Consider the following 26,918-nt stretch of genomic DNA (forward strand, 5'->3'; position numbering starts at 1 on the left):
TGAGAGTTCGTAGGCTGCTTCCACGTGTTGCCATCGTACAAAACCCAAGATACCTTTTCCTGCAGGGTACACTTAGATCTAAGGCAAGTGGGCCCTGCTAACTTAATGAGTGAGATTTTGGGCTCATAGGTCCCAGCCTTGCAGTGAACTCCGTGTGGGTGCAGGAATCACTGTGAAACTTGTGGTTGTGTTCAGTGTATTATTGGCACAAGCAATACATTTGCTCAATCTGCATGCCTTTCAATTCTTCTGCTTGTTTTTCTTATATGATTAAAATTTTTTAAACCTGGTTCTAAGATGCACACTAGAGCTCCTCAGTTGTAATGGAGGATTATATCTTCAGGATGTACTGGTTTGTCACATACTGGTTTAGTTAAGAGTGAGAAAACTGAGTAACACGTACATGGTGTAAAAAATGTGCCTTGTCTAGAATACTGTGTGCAAAAGTGTGTCTACTTTTGAATAGCACACTAGATCATTACTGAAAGACCTATGTAACCAACTGACCATTAATGTGGATGAACAGGAAGATGATCTGCTGGAATACTCAGCATTGTCCATTCTGCACAGATAGTAATCTATTATATCAATAATTGGTGATAGTAACTCGTCTGCTTCAGCTCCTTCAGTTAGTTTTCAAGGTGATAGAATTTGGTGAAGAATAATTTCTCTGGTACATTAGTGTGAGGCCTAATATGTAAGCAGATACCTGTCATAACCACATAGAATTATTCCCAGTTCATGTTAAGACCTCTCTGTAAGCAAGTTTAAGACTCTTCTTAAACAGATCTGCTCCAGTGGAAAAGAGGCCCAGGAGACCATTAATTAAGCCTCTGTTAGCCTGATGTACCAAAATTATATTTTATCATAGGGAAACTTTACATAATTTCTGCAAATTGGCTAAAAAAAATTGAACATTTCAGCTTCGATATGAAATTATACTAAAGAACTACATATCTTGGTTACAATGGAGTGTCATGATGAAGATATAGTAGGCTTTCCCTGTATGCAATGAATATATGTAATTGGATTACAACAGTATTTTCAGTTATAAAAATATTGTATTTTAAGATGGAGGAGGTCTTTTCATTTCAGCTGCCTCTTTTCAGAGATTCGTATTTTTCTCACAAAACTACCGAAGTTGAAGGCTCATGTTTTGGTTTTAGCACAAAGATGAGGGAGAATTAGTTATCTAGTACTTTGGTAAACTAGTAATCGTAGTATGAGCATCGTAACAAATAGTAAAGTTATTAAGCCAGAACCATATCTATATATACTGGTATTTAAGCAGGCACGTATATTTCTTTTAATTACTGTGATGTTGTGCTGTCCCAGTGACGCTTGATGAAGAGACCTATTTATTCTCATTAGTCTGAAGGCAACCTTTAATGTAATAGTGAAATACAGCGTTATCTATCTGCAGAATTAAAGATAATATTTGAATCACGGTTGATTATTTTAACATCCAGGCCATTGTACAACTGTGATTCAGCTACCAGTTTGAGCTTTTAAGTGCTGAAGAGCTGCTCTGGAGAACTTGTGAACTGAGGCTTCCTTCCTGTTTGAAAGTATTAAAAGAACAGGATGTTCATGACTTTCTCTCTTTAATCTGATTGAGGCTGCAACTTCCAGATTTAGGACCCCTGGTGAAAAGTAATTTTAATTCTTGTTTAGGACTACTTGCCTGTTGGACAGATTTCATCTAGTTAATTTGTAGTGATAGTAAGACCGAACTGTTAAAAGCAATTTTCAGTGCTCCTACTAAAGGCACTTTGTATAAAAACATGACTGAGAATGTGTATCTTGGGAATAAATTATAGAAGAATATCTAGTAATTTTCATGATAAAGACCATCATTGGAAGCACAGTGCCTGTGTAAAGTTTTGAATATTTCTGTAAGAGGAATGTAACATATGTGTCATGGATTACTTGCAAAAGCAATATATGTTAGCTGAAAATACTGTGTTAAATCTATTGCAAGTTAGTACAGGAATTAAAAAATGAATATTTAAATAGATGGATTCTCATGCTATAGAGCCTGCATTTAAATGTAATATTTGATATACGTTTATTCTTACAATCAAATGGGTTGGGATTACTAACTGATAGGAAATTGACAAGTCAGATCTGTATGATTTGGTAAGACTTGTGTAGACAGTGAATTTACAGTGGGCTGATATGTTCTATAGTTTCTGAGCAATGCAATGTAGAGACCCGTAATGGGAGACATTACGGAACCAATTAGACCTAAGAGACATTTGTAGAGTGCAAACAGAGGCATGGAGAATTTAAAGGATTCCAATATTAGCTGGCAATATGATTTTTTGGGTGTGGCGGGGTTTTTTGTTGTTTTGTTTTGTTTTGTTTTTATTGCACTGACAAGCACATTCTTTTATTTTCGTTTTAGGAAAATTAGGACAAGGAAGTGACTCTCCTGTCACTCATCATGACAACAAAGCACAATTAGATTTAGTGCAGATATTACTGTAACCCGTTGGCCACTGTGTATTATGACATATTCTTAATTTTTATGAGTTTAAATGGTGGAGCTGTATGATCTTTAATTTCCAAGTTGTTTTCAAGATCCTGGGTACTTACAGTTTTTAACAGTTAAACAACTTGTAGGTGGGTTATGGGGAAACAAACCACAGAATCCTAAACTTACAGTCTTTTAAATTGTTTTCTCTTCTTACATGAATTGCTTCTGGGGCTGGCTGCTTCTGTTTAAGTCTTTTTCAAGTAATGTCTATGCTGTTCCGTCGGCAACTTGGCAATTTTAAGGCGGTTCCTGCAGTCTGAAAAAGAGCAGTGAGACTGAGTAGAGTCTTGTACACTACACGCTGCTGCAGGAGCCACTGGAAATCTGAAACTGCTTGCCTGCAGACTCAGCAGATGAGATTCAGTGTGCTTTCCAGTGCAGTGTCTCCCAGGATATTGCACTTTTTCCGGCCTACATCCAAGTTAACAGAATCTAGAGAAAGCCTGAGTACTAGACAGCAGTGCAGTGGGACTTTATTTTGCACAATAACTGTTTGAGGAAAAGTTAACAGAGTGTCTGAAGCATGGTTTGACATGCTCCTTTTTGAAAGGACATGTCTGAAGCTTCATTTGCCATATTCCTTTTTAAAAGGTACCTGGACAATTACTTCTTCAGAAACTTGTGATGCATCCATTCCACCCTGTCCAGTGCTCTTTTTGTAATAGCGGGTTCCAATAATGTTTTCTTATGTGCTACTTTCAAGTTAAAGGGCTAATTCAGTCATTGTCTGGAAGATTTCAGTGTAATACTTACTGTTCCTCCAGTGTTAATTGATCATCACGTTTTGTAGTTGGTATTTGTCTATGTTCTTATTAGTTTGAATTAAATACCCACTAGTTTATATAGTGTCAAGAATTGTGAAATAAATTAACAGATCTTAAATATTTTTTTTTTTAATGCTAATTAAAGTCAAACTATTCACAGAAGAGTTTAAAGAGTGTTGCCTTTATTCTGGAGTGGGCAAGTCTGTATGTGTCCTACCTCATTGGTAACCAAAATGTGTAGATGAGATTATATCCACAAAATTCAAATGTTACTAAATTGTGCTGCTACTATAGTTGTCTACAGATACTGTGAGTAGATGCAGTGACCAGGGTACTGTTTGGGAATCATCTTTTGTATCTCTAGTATCTTTGCAGGTCTTCATTCCAGAAGTTCTGCTCATAACCTGTCTTTTCTGATTGTCTTGGGTACCCCTTGCCTCATGTATTTCTTTCCTCCTTTGAGATTGTGAAATTGTATTTTGTTCTGATCTGAAGCTCCGGTCTTGCAGATGGATATGCTAGATTGAAGCTTGCCATCCTGAGGCCCTTGGAGCAGCAGCTGCACTAAGACTTCATTTTTTTGTGTGAAATTGTATTTTGTTTTGATCTGAAGCTCCGGTCTTGCAGATGGACATGCTAGATTGAAGCTTGCTGTCCTGAGGCCCTTGGAGCAGCAGCTGCACTAAGACTTCATTTTTTTGTAGCGGGGCATTAGGGCAATAGGCTGCACTCTGCAGTGCTGGTTTTGTTGTTCCTCTTGTCTGTTAGCATAGGCTGCAATTTCACTGTCATGAAAGGGTGAATAAATCCCTCCACCACTTTGGTACTAACACTTGTGATCAGACTGCTGTGGGGTAAAAGAAATCCAGAAATGCATGCCAAAATGGTCATGTCAGATGCCAGCACAAATGTGGTGGGGGAAATGCAGAGCCAGCGATGGGTGAAACTGGACTGGCCCTTTGGGCCGTGACCATGTTCATAGCAAGTTAGAGCAGCTGTAAGCAGGAGTCTCAGTCACTTGTTAAAAAATTCATTAATGATCACGTGAGTTATCCAGAAAGGAGATGACTGATTTGGTTAACAACTTTTTAATCTTAGGTGTTTTTTGTGACTGCTTGTTTCTGCCTTTTAGCAATTTTAGGGTGGCACATTTGTGACACTGCTCAGTGACCTGAGTTGGGATCTGTTGTTGACTTTTTTGCTTCTTTTTTCTTCCTGGATTACTTTTCAGCCAGTGTGGTTCCCTAATGTGGTTGATTGTCCAGCATCACAAATGTCTGCCAGCAGATTGTGTTGGGGTTGGAAGGGTAAGGCGGTGGAACTGAGTAGCTGGAGACCGGGAGAGTGATGACTGGTTTACTCGGGACTGCTGCTGGATGTTGAACCACAGCCTGAAGGTATGTCTGTGAGGCAGGTGCCACGGCTCATGTCAGTTTTAAGCTAGTTAACTCAGGTATTGCTGGCAGCGTAGTTGTTGTGCTATAGCCTACATCAAAGCTTGCAAAACCTGCTTGAGATGTTTGGTGAGTTAGATCATGGGAGCTCTATGTTTATGCTGGTCTGCTGATATCTTGGTACCTGAGCTAGCTTGGGTATGGTGTAGCTACATGAATATGTTTACCTGAAGTAAGCTAAAATATTAAGTTAGGAGTTCCTTAGCTGTGTTTCAAGATGAAGTTACATGACAGGGATACTGACTTGCTACCAGGGAAAGATGAGACCTTACTCAGTTTGTTCCTTGCTTGTACCAGTTCAGTTGGTTCAGAGCTAATTAAATTCACCCACTTAGCGGAAAACATCCTGCTGCCTTTGGGATTTTTGCTGGGTTTGCGAGTTGAAATGACTCCCAAAGGGGACTGACAAACAGCAAAACAACATGAAGGAGTTGGGAACTCTTGGTGGGAAGTGAGGAAGAAGGGTGCTGGCTCGAGTGAGCTTGACTTCCTGCAGGTCACTGGAAGTCACTGGTCTGTGTGACCTGTCACCACAGCAGTGGTCACATCATAGAATAGTCTTGAGAGGGAAGAATTTCCCAGCTGGCAAAGAAGAGATGAGGCATTTTCTGTCTGCTTGGGTCTTTCAAGTAGAATTTCTAAGCTCCCCAAAATTAGTTTGCTCAGAACTTAGTTTTATTTATTGATAAGTGATAGCTATGTACTACTTTTTCTGCAAAACTGAGAGACCCACTTGTGTGTACACAATTAATATAAAAATAGTAGATCTTCACTTGTTTTCTTGTAGAGAAAGGTAAAAATTGTGGTTAGATTTTAAAACAAGATTATTTCCTTTGGAAAGAAATATTTGCCATGATTCAGATTTCTTTTAGTATGTCTCTTCCTTCAGTGTTCTTCCCAAACACATTTCTTCAAAAGGCAAAAGTTTCCACCCAAAGGGGAGTTGTGTTAAGTATTTTTGAGTAATGTGATTTAATAAATGAATATGAGAGCTCAGAAATGCTTTTTTCCCTTTCCATTAGGTCATACAGTGTGCCAACAGACTGAAGAACTTTTAATAGTTTTATTTCATTTTTTGATTGAAAATAGGGTTGTAGGAAAAACAATTGTGGAAATGTTAATTCTGTCTTCCTCCGTCAGTGATTGCTGTGTTTTAGGCGAGTACGGTATGGTTTCCTGGAGGAAAAAATTAAAATTCATTTTAAATGTTTATTTTGCGTGTGGCTTGTTACATCCTCGTTACCAAGAGATGATTAAATATTTGACCATCCATTAGTGGTGTTCTGTAATGTAAAGTCATGTTGTGGACTGGTTATTTCATCAGTAAACTTCTAGGGTTTGGGGGTGGACAGAGAAATCTCATGCATGAGTTGCATGGCAGAGTGCGTTTTGATACTGCAAACATTTACAGATGGAGGCAGCTCATGTGCAAGTATCAACTGCAGTAAACACTTGAATGTAGAAGGTTAAGCAGTTAAAACTCTGCAGAGTTGGAGTCATCTGAATTAGGTCAGTAGTGGAAATTATCTTGGATTTATTACGAGCCTTGCAAACATGGATCTGCATTTCAGAAAACCAGCGTAAGCGTACACTTCCACTGTAGTTCATGGAAGGTTCTGAACAACAGAATGGAGGTCGAGACTGAGATATTTACACAGTCCCAAATGGCAGGGACAGTCTCCTGAAGGCAAATCGTTGGGTTTAGACTTTATTAGACCCTTACTTTAATTACCACCTCATTACTTTCTCTGCTTCCACAAAAAGTATTCCATACTGTCATTTTCCCTAAGTAACTAGAAATGTGATTGAAAGGGATGTTTAAAGTGAGACTAATTCAAGATTAAATAGTCACAAATTATATTATTGCTACATGTAAACAAATTACTTGCATATCTGATTTTATTCAGATTACTTTTCAAGTGGTAAATAATGCTTTATCACTTATATAGTGCTCTTACATCTTTAGAGTGCTTTTCTCACATTAATTAATCATCATTAAACACTCTGAGGTGGGTAGGTTAATACTATTATCCCCATTTTGCAGATGAAGAAATGTAGACTGAGAGGCTGTGATTTGCTCAAGGCCATATAGAAGAAATAGAATCAGAACTGGGATTAGATCTGTGTCCCTAGCTTCTAATTTCAGAAGACCAGCCAGATTGTGAGCCTCAGTTTTGAAGCAAAATACTCAAGTATGCATGTAGAAACAGCATACGTTTCCTTGGCCTCTTAGGTGCCTAACTTGCAGTTTGTTTAAACGGAAACTTTACTTTTGTGCCATGCTGCACGTTTCCACATTCATACCCACAAGTGTGGAAATACCCACAATAAATTCGTTTAGGAACTCTTCCTAACCTGATGGGGCATTTTTATTTTCATCATTTTCATTGAAATTAACTTTCATCTTAAAAAAAACAGTTTCTGGTTCTTTGGACTTGAACATAACTATGTGACTTGGATACAGCAGATTTAGCATTGGTACCTGAAAGGGTCCACAGATGATACCAGTACCAGCTCTGTTGCTTATAATTTTTCATGAGCTGAGACATAAAGAAAATTCTGACTTGGCAGCTTGCCTTATTCTTGCTCAGAACAGATGAGAGACAGAAGAATTACCCTTCCATGTGCTGAAATCATCACCTTTGTAGGCAGTGCCTAGCTGCTTAGTAGAGACATTCACATGCATGCACTCCACCTTGGAGAAGTACCTAAGTAAAACAAAATAGTCTTGGTCTGGAGAGGAGAGCAGAACTATTTGTGTACCACCTTGATAATCAGAGGCACCAGAGAGAATTATATTCAGCTGTTAGTAATGGGAGCATGTGCAGAAGCAACAGGTAAGGAAAAAAATGGAAGTGGGACCCTTTTATGTGAGGGTGAGGACCTGCTGGGGAAAGGTGGGGTAACGTGGAACAGGCTAGAGACCCGTGGGCATGTGGAGGTAAGAATCGGCTTCATGCTGCAGCATCCTTCTTGCCTGTCTGCATTCCCAAGCAAACATTGCAAGTGGTTGTAGTGCATGGCTACTAAGTTAGGAGATCTGGCTTCTGTTTCTACCCCTGTTCCTGACCATTGCTGGTGGTTAATTTAGCCTGCAGAATCAGTGCAGTGCCTTTCCAAAGTGCTGTACACTTTAATTCATGGAAAAGTGTTTGAGCTCTTTAGATGAAAGATCCCAGTGAAGGCAGAATATAGATAGGTAGATTGGAAAGAGCGAAAGTGTTGCAGAAAAAAGGAATCTTCTGCCTTTAGACAGCTAATGAAGTCTTGGGCTGTATGATACGAGTTGTTTGGGGGTGATCTGGTGTCACTAGCCTGCAAGCTGCCTGGTGTTCAGGCTGGCACAGTGGAACTGGGGGACGCTTGTGAAGCGGTCGTAGGTCTAAAGCTCATCCATCCTCCTGCTGTCAGGCTGGCACAGTGGAACTGGGGGATGCTTGTGAAGCGGTTGTAGGTCTAAAGCTCATCCATCCTCCTGCTCTGCTTTGACTCTGCTTGTGAGACCTAGAAACAAGAGATTCCCTGAAAGCCACAAAGCAGCAATGTATGTTTCCCTTTAAACAGCTCAACCTAGTAGTAATGAGAGCAGAACCAACATGTAATCTCCTGCTTTAATGCTTTGGTTTTTAATCCAGAACGAATTAAACTTTGGGTTACAGGCACACAAAGGTGTGCTCTCCCAGGGCAGCTGCTCACGGAGCTCCTGGGTATGGCTCTGTCCGGTCAGGGACTGGAGAAGCACTGAATTCTAACAAGTTGCTGTTGGAGGAAAGGAAGGAAACAAGTTATTTGCCCATTTGCTTTCTTTTAAGACTATGGAATGTGTTTTCCGACAGTGCATCCTGTTTTAATAACCAGACCCATGATTAGGTAATGTTAAGTTTGCTGCCAGAGCAGTTTAATAAATATTTTAGTATGCAGATAAGCCATTGATAACTGCATGCATTCACGAACTCATACATTTTTATGTCTAGAAGGGGAGAATTGGGAGTTTGTTGATACCACTTCCACTATGATGTCTTAAAAGTAATGCGTAGTTGGTGGCACTAGGTGTCCAGACAAAATGACCGCAAATGAACAAACAAACAGGTCATTTATTTTATTTACCCGGAAAGGAATTTTCATTCTTTAATTGTAACTCTAGATATATATTATGTATGGAAGATAGACTAATGATTTTCCTGTGTTTGATTAAAGGCAAAGAATCAAAGATTTGTTTATATATTTATCTATTTGTTTCTTTGCTGTGATAAGACCAGTTGTTATCCAAACAGTGGGACAGGCCTAATAAAGGACATATGCATAATTGATCTCCATCTGTTTTTCAATATTTGTTCTCGCTCTATTTTTTTAATAGAGTTCCGTTCCAGAAGTGCAGCCTGAAACATTTTTTAAGGTGGTATATTTTACCACTTCTGTAGAAAATCTCATTTTATGCTGGCCACTGAAATGAGACGGTTTGTTGTTGGTCCACCCTTTAGTATCCCTTCAAGAGAGATTATATCAAAGAAAAAGAATTAAATTAAAATTGATTGGTGTTATTGATTTTTCTTTTTTTTTTTTTTTTTTAAGGGGATAAAGGGCGATGGAAACAGCATATGCCCCTATGCTGTTTTACTGATGGACTATTTTTTAAAAACATGAAAAGCATATGTGCCAAATTTACATATTTACTAATTAAAAAAGCTTCCTGGAAACATTAAGTAGACTATCTTCTGTAACCTTTAACATTGTAGCTAATGGATATAGCCTGGAAATTTTCATAGAAGGTCCTCTAAATAATGTAAATGATTATGAATATGTAACTAGTTAATATGCAGCTACGAAAGGATTATCATGTAGAGGTTAATGAACATGCTGCTCTTATGGTTTGCAGGGCTTTTCTTTTTTTGCTTTTAGCTCAGTTCACGCATGGAAAGTCATGTATTGGGAATGGAAAGCTTCCTGTCTTTTCCATCTTCATCTGTGATGGGGCAATTAAACTGGAACTTTCTTACAGGGTTTCAGAAACATTTTTGTATGCTTAATCACATTGTGTACCTCACAATCACTGCCAAATCTGAAAGAATGAAGGATGTTGATAGAATAGGCTCTGACTCTTCTTCTTGTTAGTGGTGGGCTCCATTGTGTGTTAGCGTTGTTATCAAACGTTGCTGCGCTGTATGATTTATACCTTGTATGGAAACTTGACTCTTACAATGGACTTAATAGCACAAATTAGATTTCTGCGTTGATGTCCTGTAGAAGTCTGTATATTTACTCTTAACCTTAAAAATAGTTAGCTTGCACATTAAGGAAAATATTTGTTAGGCATTTGATTTATAGGAGTTTAAAGCACGCAGGACGAGCTACCTGGCTGAATTTCCTGATGGATTATGAAACAGCGTAACCACAAATGTAGAGCTGATCCTTTTCATTTAAGTGCTTTACTTGTTTAAAGAATTATTAGCTCACAAAGTAATATCATTTTTTTTACTCCTATATGAGTAGAAAGTGCAGGGCCTGTGATCTATTCTGCAATAGCTGCACATATGCTAACTGAAAAAAAAAAAATTGTCTTTCATTCTGTTGTTTGGAAAAAAAAAAAAGAATTATCTGCTCCAGTGATTTCAGTGGTACTTGAATGTACGTTATTGTTTTCTCTGCAAATTTTCTCATTAATTGCTTTCAAATGTTAGCATTATTTTGGCTATAGGAAAAACAAAATTTGTAAAAAAAAAAAATCTAGAAAATGCTTATATTGAGAAGATGTCTAGACATATTTAATTGCCTCATGGCTTCATTGCATTTCATATAATTGAATGAAATTGTTTGTGTTATATTTTTGGTAACCATTATTCAGAGATCAGAGTATGTTTTGAAAGACAAAATCTCCACGTAATTATGGCAGAGAAGGTCACAGGTTTCAGCATCTTGTCTGTTTCCTATATCTACATAGTCTAAAAAAATACAGTTAGAAAAGAAAAAAGTATTTCATTTTAACAGTGTGCTTTTATAAGTTATTTTGGATCTCCTGGGAAAATAAAGAAATAAGTGAAATATTCAGATTAAAACTTCCTTTTTTTTGACACCCAGAAAGAAGGGAAGCCAGCAGCCCATAATGGTGTCAAATATCCTTGTGTTTAAACACCACAATATTAATTTGTGCTTTTTCAAATTAAAACGGCCAGTAGAAACAGTTGTTGATGTACTGATAAAGGAAAAAATGGTTTTGGTGCTGTGGGGTTCATTTGTTTTTGTTTTTTAATGACTGCGTTTGGAAGTTTCATTGACATCTTGTTACAATTTATGTTGTTTCCTTATTCTGCAAACATGTAACACTGAAAATAGATCTGCAGATTGCGCAGAGTGGTACTTATCTTGCATTGTGTGTCACGTAATAGTTACGGAGCAGGTATTGTACCAAAATATGGATTGAAAAGCTGTAATTTTTTCTGTGGTTATCAGTCTGCATTAGTGTGTGATAAAGTGTGCTGCTTAAGAACTACCATTCACATGCCTTTGCACTGACAAATAAAAATGTATATAGAGACACCACCAAATCTGTAAAGCTACTGTTCTAGTTTCTGATGCATTGACATTGCAGCTGTGTGCTTAGCCTTGTTTTTTCATGAGTAGTTATCTGTTTTAATGACAGGTGGTCACTAGCTGCCAAGAAAAAATCCGGCACTGGTAAGTGAAAAATGTTTGATTACATGCCTAAAATATGGATGAGTAACCTAGTTATATTTTAGTAAAGTATTGCTGTTTATTGTAATGATAGGCAAATCCTACTATCATGTTTTGGGGATTATAGTTAGCGATAGCTCAGAATTGTTGCAGTGTACTCTCTTTAAAATGTATATATTTTCCACTGATATCATTACTTTAAATCACAAATACACTGAGCCTTAGTGTTTATACTTCTGTTTTAAATACCCAGCTCATTCATCATTTGTCCCCAAGTAACCTTGTGGGATAAATGCTGAAATTTGCCTGATTGGTGAAAAGGTGCTCCCAGGGTAGAATTAATTGTTCTTGTTGTTTTCTTTCTAACTATGGAACAAGTAGGGAAATTCTGCTTCCCCTTCATTCATGTGCTAAAACAATGTGAAAGTAATGTTTTCCTGTGGTGGTTTTTTTTTTTTTTTCCCCCCAGTAAAGTATGTGATAAAGCTTAGTTTGTAATGCTTAGAAAGAAATGGTTTGTTATGTAAAAAAAATTATCTTTGGGCACTTTTTTCTCTGTTGGCAATCTATGGTTAATAGAAAACATGCTTAGTAAATAATAGTTTTGTATGGCATCTGAGGAAAATGTACATTTAATGGTGAATGAAATCTTATGAGTTACTATGAGATATAACAGTTGATCTTACAGATATCAAATTACAATATATCCATGCTGTGTTTACCATGACTTTACTGAGAGAACAACAGGAGCTGTCTTGATTATTGTCTGCGGGGTTATTGCAGAATCACAGCAACTGCCCCTTTAGTGGTGAGATTAAACCTTTGGTTATACACCATCAAGCATATAATATTTTAAATTTATTTTAAGAGGCTTTTTCTTCATGCCTGAAAGATCTCCAAGCAAATAATTTATATTTAGTGTGTATCAAATGTTTTTAGTTTAAATGCATATAGGCTGCAAGCACTGGATAAGAGGAAAAAAATCAAGGCAATCTATACACATCATCATATTAAATTCTGACTATTGACTTGCAAAAATAATCTAAAACTAATATGTTTCATTTATGTTCAAAATTCAGAGACTGCATTAATTTTCAATAAGGGAAATATTATTGAAGTGCCTACTGGTGCTGCTGTGGTGAAGTCAGGCAGAATATCCCCAGCACACGTACTTTCTCAGGAGCTTTGCAGTATCCGTACCGGTTTGGTCCCTTGTGAAATTCTGCATGTACGGTCTTTCACTAAGAGACAGTATTTTTCTGAAAGAAACTAATTGACAGAAAGTCTTAAAATTCAAACAGATTTTTAAAAGTTTGGAAAGTTGTGACAATTACTTCCTCTTACAAAAATGGCTGAGGTTTGTGGAGTGGGGTGGGAGGGTTGGCTGTGGAAGGAGGAGGTGCTCCTGTGTTTGCTTTTAGCCAGACTCTGGTCATGGCCCCATGAACTTGGGGGTTTTGGGCACAGAATGCCACAAGGAAAACCTAACTGACTGATACCTTCTATGTAGAAAAGCAGTTTATACAGCATGCATGCAATCTTTACTTTGTAAAAAAATTATTTAAAATTTAGTACCCTTATTTAGATCTTGATTGTGCAAGAGCTGAGTGCTCTTGTTGCAACTGAGTAATTTGTTCATACAAGACCTTTTAAGTAGTCAGTGACACAGAAGAATGTTAAATAGAATTGGGTGAATAACAATAGGGTTTTAAAATGCTCAGTTTCAATATATTTCCATTAAATTCTTTTTCTTTTTTTTAGTATACTTCTTGAAGTATATTTCTAAAGCCATGAATCCAATAATGGGTCTGGTGTGGGATGAAACATCTTGACATGTGTTTCCCTTTCCAGGGCCGTGTTCCTAGCTGAGTCCCAGTATTCATCCTCCTTTACTTTGGTTCTTTATTGTGTGTCGGGACTGAGCATAGCACCGGCATATCCCAGAGCTTGTGTGACCATCAGCTATAGGTGAAGAGGGAGGTCAACTTCCTTCCTTAAGTAATGCTGTTTCAGGCCAATTAATTAGAAGGATTGATTTTAATTTTCTTTATCTTGATGGTCCAGTTCAGGATGTGGTCGCACTTTTAGAGATTCCCCTGGTGGAGGTTTGATCAGCATAGGGCAGTAGTCCCACTGAAAAAAGAAACATACTTTGCTCTGTAAAGCAAAATAGCTTTTGTAGGAAGTGATTTCTTCTGTACCCTAATCAGATTTTTCAGTAACAGGCAGCAGGGAGACCTCAAAGGCGATATCTTCTTTTCAGATTAATGAAGAAACGTTGAGTGACTTTCAGCCATGGAGCAATGGGAATGTTTAATCCTGCTGCGAGTGGGGGGATTTTCCTACCATTTTCTTCCCATGGGGTCTTCTCTTTGCATTTGAGACTTGGGCAAGGCCTTCGGCTTGGGGACCGTGCTTATTTTTCAGCGGGTGGTTGGAGTGCGTCAGTGTCCATTTCTCACATACAGATCTCTGTGAGGCAAAAGCTGGAGTCTGTAAATATCATTAAGTAATAGATTGTTGTTGTTGACACCAAGTTGTCATTATGTTGCTTCCCACCCAAAACATCTCAGTGAATTTTGTTAACATTCATGAATTTGTCCTTCCTTTTTGAAGGAAGTGAATTATATTTTTACTTTGATGTGGGCAATAGACAGAGAAACTTTCCTAAAATGTCTGGGAGAAATCTGCTGTCAAACCAAAGCAGCAGCAAGGCTCTTTTGTAGATCAGTTGTATAGAATACGATTTTAATGTCCAAGTGGCATAAAAACCTAAATTCTTTTTTTCAGGGCCAGTTCAGCAGCTTAAAATACGAAGTACTCCAGGTATAAAGTAGGGTGATTACAGCAAAGTTCAACTATGGAAGCAAATGAGTCAAAACATAGGAGTATCAGATAATTTTTCATAATGAATGCTGAAGAAGATTTCACTCCGCTTATGAATCTAAGAAAATCAATGATAATATTTCGAGAGTTGTGTTATCAACTATGACATTCATTTTTCAGCACATTTATAGATTGCTTCCCTGAATCATCCTCAGAAAACCTGTAATTTGCATCTTGGGTCAGCGTTGTTAAGTGTGCTGCTCTGTGCTTTTAGTTGCCTTTTATTGCAGAATTTACGACCATGTATATGTTTACTATTTTGAAGTACAAGTAAACAATATCATCAAACCTGACATTTATATGCCAGCTACTTCATGCAGGAGCTGATTTCTGGCCATCTTCAGAACGGCAATGGCCCATTAAAAGACTTTTTCCAGCCGAATTTAAGTATTTAAGAATGTCTTCACAAAGGAAGGCTTTTTAGGGGGAGTGTAGTTGCTTGTTTTGCACACAAAGGAAAATCCCTGCAGCAATTGAAATGCTGCATGTTGCAAAGTCCTCTGAAGAGCTAGGTGTCTACCGTGGGAATAATTTGTCTAAGTTCACCAATCCATTTCTGCCTTGGGTAGCAACATGTAGCACGGCCCTTATTTACATTTTGGATAGAGAAGCAGTGGAAGGGAGGTTCCTCATCTATATTGTCCCTAGTCAGGGATTGAAGATGCAACAGAATCCTGGTGGTCAAGCCGTCTCTTGGGAGTGTAGACTCTTGGTAGGAACACAAAGCTCATGTGAAAATCAGAATTAATTAGATTTTAACCCATTTATGTCAGCTCAAACCAAGGTCATGAATTCTTTATATACAAGTGATACTTTGAAGAATTTGCCTCTTGTAAAGTATCAACTGGATTTTCAGTTATTTTTCTAAATATTGATGGTGGTATAACTGTTGAATTTGAAGATGGAGTGAGATATGCCAAATCCTAGTGAAAGATCTGATTCTTTGCACCGTGAAAAATTCAAATTGAGAAAGAGGCACACACAATCTAAAATAATCATATCCCTATTTTAATACATGCTATTCTAAAATAATCTGGCTATTATGTTTGTCATCCCAAGTATTTTATAAAGTAAATTATTAGTCTATCAACTGTATGTGTTTAAGAGTAAAATAGTTTATTTTTTTGTATTTTTTGTGTGTTGTTGAATTACTAGCAGAAAAACATTAACTCTTTACTTTAGATATGAGATTGAATCCACTTGAATTTGTCAACAGGAAGAAGGTGGAGAGCGATTATGAGGCTCTTCAGGAACGACTCCATACGTTGCCCGATAAACTGTCCTACGACATCATGGTATGTACGCTGTAGAGTTCATACAAGAAAGTGGGCTGAAATTTTCAGTAACTTGGATATCCGCACTGGCGGTGAGGTGTTATTCAGGGTGCCGTTTGTACTTTGTAATGTTACAGTTATTATGATAATAGTTAAACCTTTGCTTTTGTTTCTTTCTCTTTTCTTTGAAATCCATTATGAATTACAGTGTTACTGACAACTGAGGACTGATGACATAAATGCTAACACAAAACCTGACATGTTTGATATGTAAATCTTTTGTATAGAAAACTATAATTATGACTGAATTACGGTACTTAGTCATTTCCTGAGAAGAAAGTGGCCGTAGTATTTCCTGATTCATGGAAACAAACCCTAGAACATTGATTTTTACATAAAAAGGTGCTGCTAATTTTTGTTTCACTGATCTTCACATTGACATAGCGATCTTTTCTGGTGCTTTGAATCTTCCCTAACAACTGCACAGCTCCTTGCGTAAACTTTGCCCCGTTGGCTTACGCTCACTAGAATTTTGACCAAATTGGCTTTTCTTTTTTTCCTTCTCCATTCTCCGAGTCCAATGCAAGATATATCTTTGAAGGGAGGGAAGTTGTACTGTAAATAACTGAATGGCTAATTTCAGCACCAAGTGCTTGACTGCTCTCTTCCTTGGCATCCTGGCTTAGTGTATAGAGTTGAGTTGTTAGTAAGATGGTGTTGGAGTACACTTACCATGTGGGAAAAGAGAGTGTTTCCCTTTCCTGTGCTAATGATTCAGCCTTGGATTTTATGCGTGTAGTCCATTTACCTTGTGTATTATGTGTGGCCACGTGATGTAAAGCAAAAAGATTGTGTTGTTTCGAAGCACAGAAAAAAAACCTGTTTTTAAAAAAGCTGGATAGGGCTTATTCTTAGTTAAAGCAGCAATGCCAACTCACATCTGTTATTTTAAATGTATATAAATAGTTCCTATCCTGTTAGCCAAATATTTTCATATGTTTTCAATTTTGCTTTCATCATTTTGTGGAAAGAGTGAACAGGCAAATGGTGCAGTCTGCTACTTGAAAACCAAGTCAGGAAGGGTACACGTGTAGGAAAAGCACATTCTACATAGTCTTAATGTCAAGATCCTGCCTGCTGGAGGATTGTTTTAAACATTGGTACCCTCCTGGATACGGAAGCTAGGGAAGATAGCTTTCCAGGGAAACAGATTCACTGGGCCAAGAGCTCCGCTTCAGCACAAATAACTATCCTGAGAAAATGAGGAAGGCGCGAGAGCAATAACGTAGAAGGAACTGATACAAGCTGGCTGAGACAGATCTCTTTTTACCCTAAGAAAGAAAAAACTTGATGTGGATGTGGTTCTTAAGCTTTTTACCACCTCCATTTTAACTTTAATTTGATTTTGGTCTGCTAATTTCTTAGCAATTGAAGGCGAAAGGCAGCCAGGCAGGTGGCAGTAGGTCTGAGGGTAAGAATGCAAGGAACTGGTGCAGGAGACAGGAGTGAGGGTGGCCAAGGCTCTTCCTCAGCGATAGGACTTGCCCAAGCACCGTCTGCAAAGTGTGGGCTGTGGAAGGTGTCTTATTTCACAAAAAACAATGTCCCATACATTGTAATACATGTTAAAACAGGAGTTACATGTTTTAAGAAGCACCTCTTAAAGGTGTTGATCACCAGTGTACTCCTGTCTGAAATACTCTGGTTTTATGTATTTATTGTTCCTATGCCTGGAGAGTCATTAGAGGACGGGTGTTGCTTGGTGGAGCATCGCTCAAAGGTTGAGGTCTGCATACTGGTGAATGAGACAGTGAGGTTAAGCACGGTCTGTGATCCTGCTAGTAGCCCCACAAACTCATCCTGAGGTTTCTAGGTACTTATTACTCGGAAGATGGATATTGAGAAGAACAACTCACCTTTGAGTTGACTATACCTATTTAAGTATTTCAAAAATTTTAGGAAAGCTAAACTTGCTTTAATTAGGAAATGAATGTAATTTGTGTATAACAAATATGTAACTTACCTAAATGATAATATTGTTATTATTAAGGGTTACATGTTAGGATTAACTGAATTTGTTTTCCATGTGAGCATTCAGTTATGCTACAGTTTTATGTCGCAAAACAACTTGGCCAGTTAAATACCACTTTACTGATTTTGTAAGTACAATACTAAATTCAAATGCATCTTGTCATTTGAATATTTATGAAGGGTTAGTCATTAACTGCTGTAGAATTTTTATTTCTTTAACTCTGTATCTTTTTTTTAAAAACTAAGACATGAGTGACTGTCTAGGTTTTGTTTTCATTAGTGATTTTCAGCAGTTTCTTCTGTGCCTTTTACAGGTACCTTTTGGTCCGCTTGCTTTCATGCCAGGAAAACTTGTCCACACCAATGAGGTTACTGTTCTGCTCGGGGACAACTGGTTTTCAAAATGCTCAGCAAAGCAGGCTGTTGCGCTGGTTGAGCACAGGAAAAAACGTATGTATGTTTCCAAACATAATTTAGTAGTCAAAATTATGTATCTTCGTATAATATATAAAATTAGTAGCATCTACACTGTTGGGTTTTTTTTTGGTGAGCTCACTAACGGAAGTCTCATGCAGATGTAATATCAATTTAGCACCTTATTTTCCATCTTTTCTTGGTATTTTATTGGATATGTCTAATTTTGTTAAACATCTAGCCAGAACTTTCTTTTTTTTTAAATGATACATCAACTTAAGTTACCAAAATTCAGGTTTTGAGGTTAGAATACAAGATCAGTCAAGATTTGTTCATTTGTTTATTATGCACAAAAGTAAAAAAAGAAAAACCAAACCAAACTAAAAACCCCCTTTCACTTTTCTTTGATGTGAGAAATGCTGTATTTTCTTCCAGAAGTCAACATCACTTTGTACTTTTGCTCTTAGTTACCTTGTTCCCTGTATTCTGTTCCCTTGTCTCGTCTCTTCTTTGCTGGCTTGTCCTTTGTTTTTTTTTCCTTTGTCCATATGATTTTCCAGCTTTCTTCTCCCTCTACACATGCTTTACTCCTGCATGTCTTGCTGCTCATCTGCATTTCTGCCTCCTGCCCTCAATGTTCCTATCCATTGGATCTCCCCAGATCAAGTTCATCTTACATAGCAGCACATCACAGAGGCTGTTAGGCAATTCCTGGTTTTGTTTCCAGCTCTTTTTAGTTGGTGGTGAGATCTTGGCTTTGAAGAGCCAGGACCACCGGGAAGTAGTGTGCGTAGCACACTTTGGAACCTCTGTTTGTTAGAAAGAATGAGAGCCTAAAATATTTGATGCAAATAGGAAGGAAAAGCACAATAAAATGGAAAATAAATTGATACCTATTAGCCTTTGCTGTTTGCTTCAGATAAGCGTTTTGAGTAAATTTTTTTCATATTGGTTTTACCTGCAATGTGACTCATTCCTGAATGAGTGCTCACTGCAACTTTACCCTCTGTATGTTACAACTACCACAACTATTTACACTGGATTTTTGTTTGAGTTCATCTATCCGTGTTGCTGCCTGCAGCAGAATAGCTCAGAGGTTCCCCATCTGAAGAAGGTTTTTGGTTTTGTTTTTTTCAATTCTGTGCAAGCAATATTTGTGTAAGAAAAGTTGGGTTTTTTTAATAAAAATTCATTTGCTGTATTACTTTTAAATATTCCTTTATGAAGAACATTGCCAAAAGTATGTAGTTTGTATTTTACCTATTATCTTTCTTAATCTGGTTCTCCTGACACAACTTTGCAATTTTCTTTCTTACTGAACTGAATCTACATTATTTATTGTGACTCTTGCGAGATCTCAGGTCCATATCTTTTTCCTTGATCATCTGATTTTTTTTTCAGTGCTGCAGAATATTTTTGTCACCGTTATATTCAGTGAAATCATTTGACCTTTGCATAGTACATGTTCGAACATTAAGTAGTCTGCTGGGAGACACAATAAATGCTGGATTCTTTCCTTTATGATCTTTTAAATTGCCTTTAAAATACGAACTCAGAAATACTAATTTTTTTAAAAGCAAAATAGTCATTTGTGCTCGATATAAACCCTCCATTCGGCTGATAGTTCACTTCAGCTGTGTGATGGCTGCCAGTGGGAGGCTCCAAAACACTGATATTAACTAAAAACTTTTTATTTAAGAGACTATTTTCAGTTTTGGATTGTAAAAACCATGTTAGTATGTATGATTCTGAAACGAAAAAAGCTGCTTTCATAGATGTACTGTTGTCCTTTAAAAAATACAGTTGTCTTAAACTCTTTCAACCATTTCACACTAAATGAGGGCAACTTAGAGGAGAATATTGGAGATTTTACTAGTTTATTCTAATAGGAAGAAAAGTTGCGTACGTGAAAGACCTGTAGGCCATTGCTGTATAATGTGAATTGGCCACTTGTGGCACAAACGTGAAAGACTGATGTTTCACAAGTGTTAGTTTAAAGTCTCTTTTGCATACTGCACTGTAGTTATTGTCATAGGTATGACTTCCCATTTCCCTGACACTTTGTGAGCATAGGGGCTTTACAGTTTACAGTGTAATGTATATTGGGTATTATCATTACATTGACACAATGTGATTTGATTTTTATTACATAGTCTTTTTGATTTGGACGTAGATTTTGTGAGTAGGTCACGCACACTGGAAAAGAGGACATGCTTACTGCAGGGGATTACATTGCAGGCAGTCCCAAATGTCCTGTGTGCCAGTCGGAAGGTCCTAACACGGCAAAGCTTTTTTAAGCATGTGCTTAAGGCCAGTGTGTGCTTAAAGGCTTTGGTATATAGGAACTGGGGTCTGAACAGAGCAAAGAAAGGCTCATCCTGAAATTGCTTCCCGAACAGAAAGCTGTTTTTGAATATTTTGAATATTTGTTGATAGTTTGTTTCTTCAATGACCTACTTTTTTTTTTATCCAATATTACTGTATTTAGTTTAGTATTTTTTCATTACTAGCTGGTCAAATCTGCTCAGATAACTGAAATGAATTTCATTAGTATAGCACTAATAATTCTGTGCTTTAACAGAAATTAAGAGCTATAAGGAAGTAAATACAAGACACACATTTTGATCGCTTACTATATGTTGTGTCTCACTCTTCTGAGCAGTGAGGAATGGGAGAGCATCTGTTCGGGATTTAAGTTTTCTAGTGGGACTGGCTCTTAGGTAGAAAAGGGTAAGAGATTCCTGTAACTCACTTCTGAGTGTTGTTTCTTGCTGGTTCTGGGGAGTTTTCTTTATTACCTTTGAGTAGTTTGGCGTGGGTCTGCCCATTGAAGACCTCTGGTGACCAGGGGTGACGTTTTTTGCCTTTGAGGACACCACTGCCTTAACCCTTAATTTAATCAAGGTTCACGGAAAATTTTCTTTACAGTTTTATTCCTTCTGTGTATGCTGGATGCATACAAGAGTGGACAATATGAATTTGCATGCTTAAGCAGTAATAGTGGCAGATAAATCAAAACAGTATCAGTGAGTATAAAGCCTTGGAAGTTAGGGGTAGCAATAAGAGTGTACTATATATAAAAGCTTTAAATATTACTTAGTGCTAATTAGGTCATCCTTTTTGTCTTAGTAGTTTTGTTAAATTTGCTTTTTAAAGGAGAACGAGTGAAAAAATGTTTGCTTCTGTGGAATAGAGAAATGCCCAGCCACAGCAGATTAATTTCTTGGTTAAAATTTATTTAATTGAAAGGAATAATTGAAGGGTGACTGTACTGAATTTTAAGAGCCAATGCACTTTAACTGACATAGCTGTGGAAAGCCCTATTTTCGGGATACATTTTTGTTTGCTTAGCTTTTGATTTAGATGCAAACTGTTCAACATTGTGATTGGTTGAAATGTATTTGGTAAAATTTGGGACAGTCACTCATGTCAAATGTTACTTTTTCATAAAATATTGATCATGATTCTTGAATAATATTTGAGTTGCAGTAGATCTTTAATTTGCTGCGCATTTTTGTGACATCCTAGATGTTCAGTTAGTTCCAAAACTGTTAAAAAGAAACCTACTGAAGTTTATGGAATTACTAAGTATATTTTTAATTGCTTTAAATTTGTTGCAGTTTGTTAAACCAGGTAGTACGGATAATGGGAAACACTTTACACGTATGTTTGTGTGTAAAAATATGAAGAAATAGTGAAGTAGATTAAAGGATATGCACACCAAATTCCATTATAATAAAAGAAATTAGCTTTTTAAGTATGTCACAGTTTAGCACAACAATAACGCCATTGTAGTTTTTTCTCCTACAATTATCTTGCTTAAGGTACTTCATAATATTTCTCTTCTCCTCAAGGCAAGACTGTTTTGTCTCAGAATTCAAAGAGGGAATAAAGATTCTTTTTGTGAATACAGGATTATATCTTTTACGTGTTTGTGATGATATAAATTACATTTTTTCTCTATATCAGTAATCGCATTAATTCTTTAAGATGGGAAATTTTTCATTACAATAGTCCCTGTGGTAGTTACTATAGAAGGAAATGAAATAGATTTTTCTTGTAAATATTTGTGGATTAATTCAGTAGGATAGGTATTCCAAGTGTCTAAACACTTTAAAAGGTGGGAAATTAAAACATGCACATAGAACTAGGAGTGGTTTTATCGTGTTAAAAATTTATCAGATAAAAAAAATTCCACTTAAAGGAGAGTTGTTGAACTACTTAGCAATTTTGTCTTCAGTATATGTAAGAATACCCTTGCAGTGTCATGCTGCAAATGAATTCATGAAATGAAAATACTGATTACATTAACATACAGTATTGTGATAATACCCAATTGTAAATTGCAGTATGTAACCTTTAATACAAATATTTGTGTCAATCAAAATTGACCGATAGCTTAGTATACAGGGTTTAAAAGATACCATTGTTTTTAACAAGTAAGATGATCCAGGCGGATGAGGACCAGTTTGAATTTGTTCCTTATCAGCATTTCCAGAAAAAAAGGATATTGTCTCCAAAATATATGATCGGAAGGCTTTCTGTTTCCCATTTGTGAATGAGTGAGGCCTTTAGAGGTTTTAATGTTTCATCCAAGGGTGAAAATAACTTCCTTTATATTCTAAAGAATGTAACACAAACTTGCCTACTCACTTTTTTGGGGGAAAAGAACAAAAAATGCAGGCAATGTTACAAAGAAATCTAGCTGTTACTTTTCTTTATTTAACAGAAATAATTTTTTTCTGCTCTTTTTCTGCAGGCTGGAGAATTTTCTTTCACTGTGCTTTTGAACATTTTTTTACCTTTTTTTGTGATTATCACTTTTTAGTTTGATAACCTCCATCAGTTCCTTCCTTACCCTTGTAAAGTTAGGATCTGATTCGGTGGAGTGCTAAGTGCTCTAAATTTGCTCTGCAGCTCCCAGGAGATGTTTGGTTTCTCGCAGGACCACAGTCTAGGTATTTTAACCAGAACACAGTGGAAGAAAGTAAGAAGAATAGACCCCTTTCTGTAAGTTACATGTTGTGATTCAGAGAAGCCCCTACCTTTTTATAATTCTTACTGGGCAACAGAGGAGTTGTCTGAATACCACTCTCTTTCATTTAGGAGGAATTTAAATATATTCATATAATTCTAGCAATTACATAGGTCTGTGAACCTAAAAGAGAAATGCGTTGCATATACTTAGTGTTCCTAAAGCCAAATTATCTATACAAATTTTTACAGAAGAAAATCCAAATGTCTTTAGTTTTGATACCAAGGGAACACAGAAAACAGAATGAAGGTTGTCTTTAAAGGGTGCAAAGCTGCTGCACAGAGGGTTGCATTGCATTTTAAAGAAGTAGTGTAGTTGCTGTTATAAAGAATGAATTTATGTTGTTGCAAGCACAAAGAGAGCTTAAATCCATATACACAAAAAGGAATCGGGATTCTCTTTTGAATCTTAAAACAAATGCATCTCTAGAAAAATGAACAGAAGAGAAAAACAGAGAAGGGTGTTTTGAAAAGCTCTTAGTAGATACTACTTTCTGCAGAAGTGCAGATCTTGCTTGTTTCAAGTAACCTGTGATAGTTTGTTGGAAAATTATTGGCTAAAAAAATATTTTGTTGCAGATTAAATATGTATTTATTGGAATACAGTTAAAAATCCTCAGATGATTGATCTACTTATGCGGACCCTTAAAGGCAAGAAAATAAGTAACGGACTTAAAATAGCACGCCATAACTCAACCCATTAATAGTACTTGTGCTGTAGCGCTGTATTTTTGCAAGGAAATAACCTTCTATCTCCAAAGAATTCAAAAGCGGAGTATGTGCATTAGAGTGCATGATACTTTACCTCCAGCCTCAGTAATATTAACATGCACCGTTAACAGACTGCATGACAGGTATTCTTTTTTTGTTCAGGGGTCAATCATAATTGTGCTAGAAATTGCTGATCAAAGATTTTGCATGCAAAATGCTATTCTGTGGTTCCGCCGCGTAACTTCCCTTGTGCAGCTGAAGTGGGATGGTGGCAGCCCAGCATTTCCGTGGTGGAGGGTGAGAACTGCTTAGGTACTGCCTTCAGGTGCACATACTTGGTTCTCACTCTTGGAGGAACTGAGCCGCTGTCAGTAATTGAGGTAGGTGGTTGTTCCCTGGCTCGTATAAGCACTCTGTGTATATATAACCATCTTAAGACTGGTTACCTTCTGTTTGAGAAACTGTGTTAGACAATGAAGTGATCTTAACTCTAAATCTCAGTTGCATACACAATTCTTTGTTATATTTAATCTAAAATTTCTGTCCAGTCACCTGTCCTCAAAGGAGAGTGTTTCCTAGCTTTCCAGTCTTTTTCTTCTGTGTTATATCCATGAGACTCCCCCGAAGATTAACTGGACCTAGCAAGGTAGACCAGGTTTCAGCTTCATCTCAGTTTGTCCTGTTTCACAAAGTCTGACTTTTCAAAATAGATCAACCTGTTCCCACTATTCTTGTCTGTTCTTACTATTTAAATCCCAGTGTAACACACAGTTTCCAGAAGTAACTAAAATAATGTCTATGATTCCCCAAATCCTTATAGACAACACTCCAAGGACATTAATGTCAAACTCAGATAATTAAAATTTGTATCCAGCCAGGCTAATTAACCCATTAAAGCCAAAATGCATAGATGAGAATTTGTGTCAGTTTGGCATCAGTACATTGTCATGTCTTATAAAATCTGGCTTTGGTGCACTTCTTTTCAGCAATATGAAATGTGTTCCCCAAATATTTTTTTTCCTCTACCGGTTTATATGTAGCAAGCAGAGGGCTGCTTCTTAAAAATGGCTAATCGTGCTGTAAGGAAATCCAGTCCAGGTCCTCTCAGACAAATAAGGGAGCTGGGAAAGAATGATCTAAATGTAAAGAAATCTCTCTGCCTGTAAATATTCAAAGGCTGCTGTGCAGAGGAAATCTACATATCCTGATTTCTAATTCAAATACATTTTCCTTTTGGCAGAAAGGTCCTAGAGACTCCAGCTTATCTGTGGTGCTGAACTATCTTTGCAAGTGGTTTCGCTGAGACATGTTAATAGGAGCTACTTGGGTTCACCTGAAAGCCATGTCAGACTTTTTTCAGATTATTGGATGTGACAAAGTTGGACAACAGCCTCTGGTTCAATCCGTCTTAAAAGGCTCTAAGAAGCTTAAACCACAGGGTAGTAAGAGGAGGAGTCTATGAGCCTCTCTTACTCTGCCGATATTTTTCTGGGGGTCTCAATGAGTAAAACTAACCCTGTAGTGTGTAAAGTGTATTGTTTCTTGCTAGATAGGGTACATTTTAAAATTCAGTGAATGATATTGGAGGCTTTTAGGATGCGCAGTTTCAAGTTTAAAACATGGAACCCTGAGCTTCCCCTGCAGTTTGGTGCGTGAGCCCGTTCCCAGGAGATCCCTTCTTTGGTGAGGAGCCTGGCCATGGGAAGGTCTCTCCTTTGGCTGACCGGGAGCCCTGGCTTTCCGCTGGCAGGGCAGGCGGGAGCGAGCTGCCTGGCTGACCAGGGACCCAGGGACGGAGCGTCGCGGTAATCCCAGCTGTCCGCTGACATGCTGTGTGGCCCGGGGCAAATCACTTAAACTAACTGTTTCTTCATCTGTAAAATAGGAGAGAGTAATACTTACCTCCCTTGCAGGGCGCTGGGCAGATTAGTTAATGCTTGTACAGCATTTTAAAATAAAACATGGTGTGTAACTGCTTAATGTTCTAAACTAACGGAGCAAACCAACGTGCTCCCGTCCGGAAAGCAGCATTGCAAGCTGGTGCTCCAGAAGCAGCGTAACCTAGATGGCTGTTGAACAATATTTAGATATACAGGCAATGACTGAGACACTCGTAGTGTTTAAGAAACAGCTGAGCGTCACATTTACTACGAATGTAAAATAAAAACCTGAGGAAAATTGGTCTCAAGTTAGATGTTTATGTATATTGAGAATACCTTCAAGAGCTGAAAGCACAGATGGGAGCATTTTGTACAAAAACTATCGCCACCTCTCTTTGATTTGGACTTTGGAGGCTGTGTTATACACAGAAAAAAGCTGTGGATGATGTTGATAGGAATTAACTGAAGAATAAAAGCTGCGTGCGAGGGGTGATGGCTGCTGTGTCGGATGGAGGACGAGGTGGCTCTCGTAGGAGTTGTGTAAGGGGAGCAGGACCCTCATTGCGTGTGGAAGGAGCTGCGTCCTCTGAAGGGTGTGTGTTGGCACCACCCGAGACGTCAAATACTTTTTGGAAATAGTATTTTGTCCAGTAGGAAATACAAATGTGGAGCGTTTTTCAGGGGAGAATCTTCAGCTGTTTCTTAGAAACAGCTTAACTAATGGAGATGACTGCACGTTTGACACATAGGTTGTTGTTTGGTTTAAAGGCTCATGCTTTTGAAATACCCCCAAAGTCTGAGCTGTGGCTTTGTGCTTCTTGTTGGAAAGGATGTACATTTGCTTGAGTAGACTTTTCAAAAACGCATAATTTTCTTTCTAAACTGTTTACTGCAAGCAATGTATTTTTAAGGAATTGTATTTGATAGACTGTGAAATTTCAACAGGGAAAAAAACCATACAATACTGAATCTGTTAAAATTAGGATGAGAGTAGTGTCACACGCTTGGTGGTAGTTGTGTTTTGCCTTGACTGTTTCCTGCGTAATTCCCTCCTCTGCATGTGCAGAGGGGAAGGAGGGATCTGAACCTGTTTGTAGAAGTCTGAGTCACTAAGTAGATTTTATTTTCTAAGTACAACTACAAACTCGTTTGGTCTACTTAAGTGCATTTTGTAAACATTTTGTGATTATTAATGTATTTTCACACATCGTTATCTGAAAGGCCTACCATTGTAATAAATGCAGTCTCCGAAACATTTACAA

General features: G+C 37.5%; 1 protein-coding gene across 1 annotated transcript in view; it reads left to right on the forward strand.

The window, feature by feature from the left end:
• Positions 1–7,569: 7,569 nt before the first annotated feature.
• URI1 (URI1, prefoldin-like chaperone) overlaps positions 7,570–26,918 on the forward strand; it is a 33,877-nt gene continuing 14,528 nt past the window's right edge. Inside the window, exons 1-4 of the mRNA XM_009698980.1 lie at positions 7,570–7,698; positions 11,395–11,429; positions 15,529–15,607; positions 17,932–18,067. Of these exons, the coding sequence (XP_009697282.1) occupies positions 7,570–7,698; positions 11,395–11,429; positions 15,529–15,607; positions 17,932–18,067 (379 nt within the window). The remainder of the gene's footprint in view (positions 7,699–11,394; positions 11,430–15,528; positions 15,608–17,931; positions 18,068–26,918) is intronic.

This window comes from Cariama cristata, unplaced genomic scaffold, assembly GCF_000690535.1.
Source record: "Cariama cristata isolate BGI_N322 unplaced genomic scaffold, ASM69053v1 scaffold5984, whole genome shotgun sequence".
Classification (NCBI taxonomy): domain Eukaryota; kingdom Metazoa; phylum Chordata; class Aves; order Cariamiformes; family Cariamidae; genus Cariama; species Cariama cristata.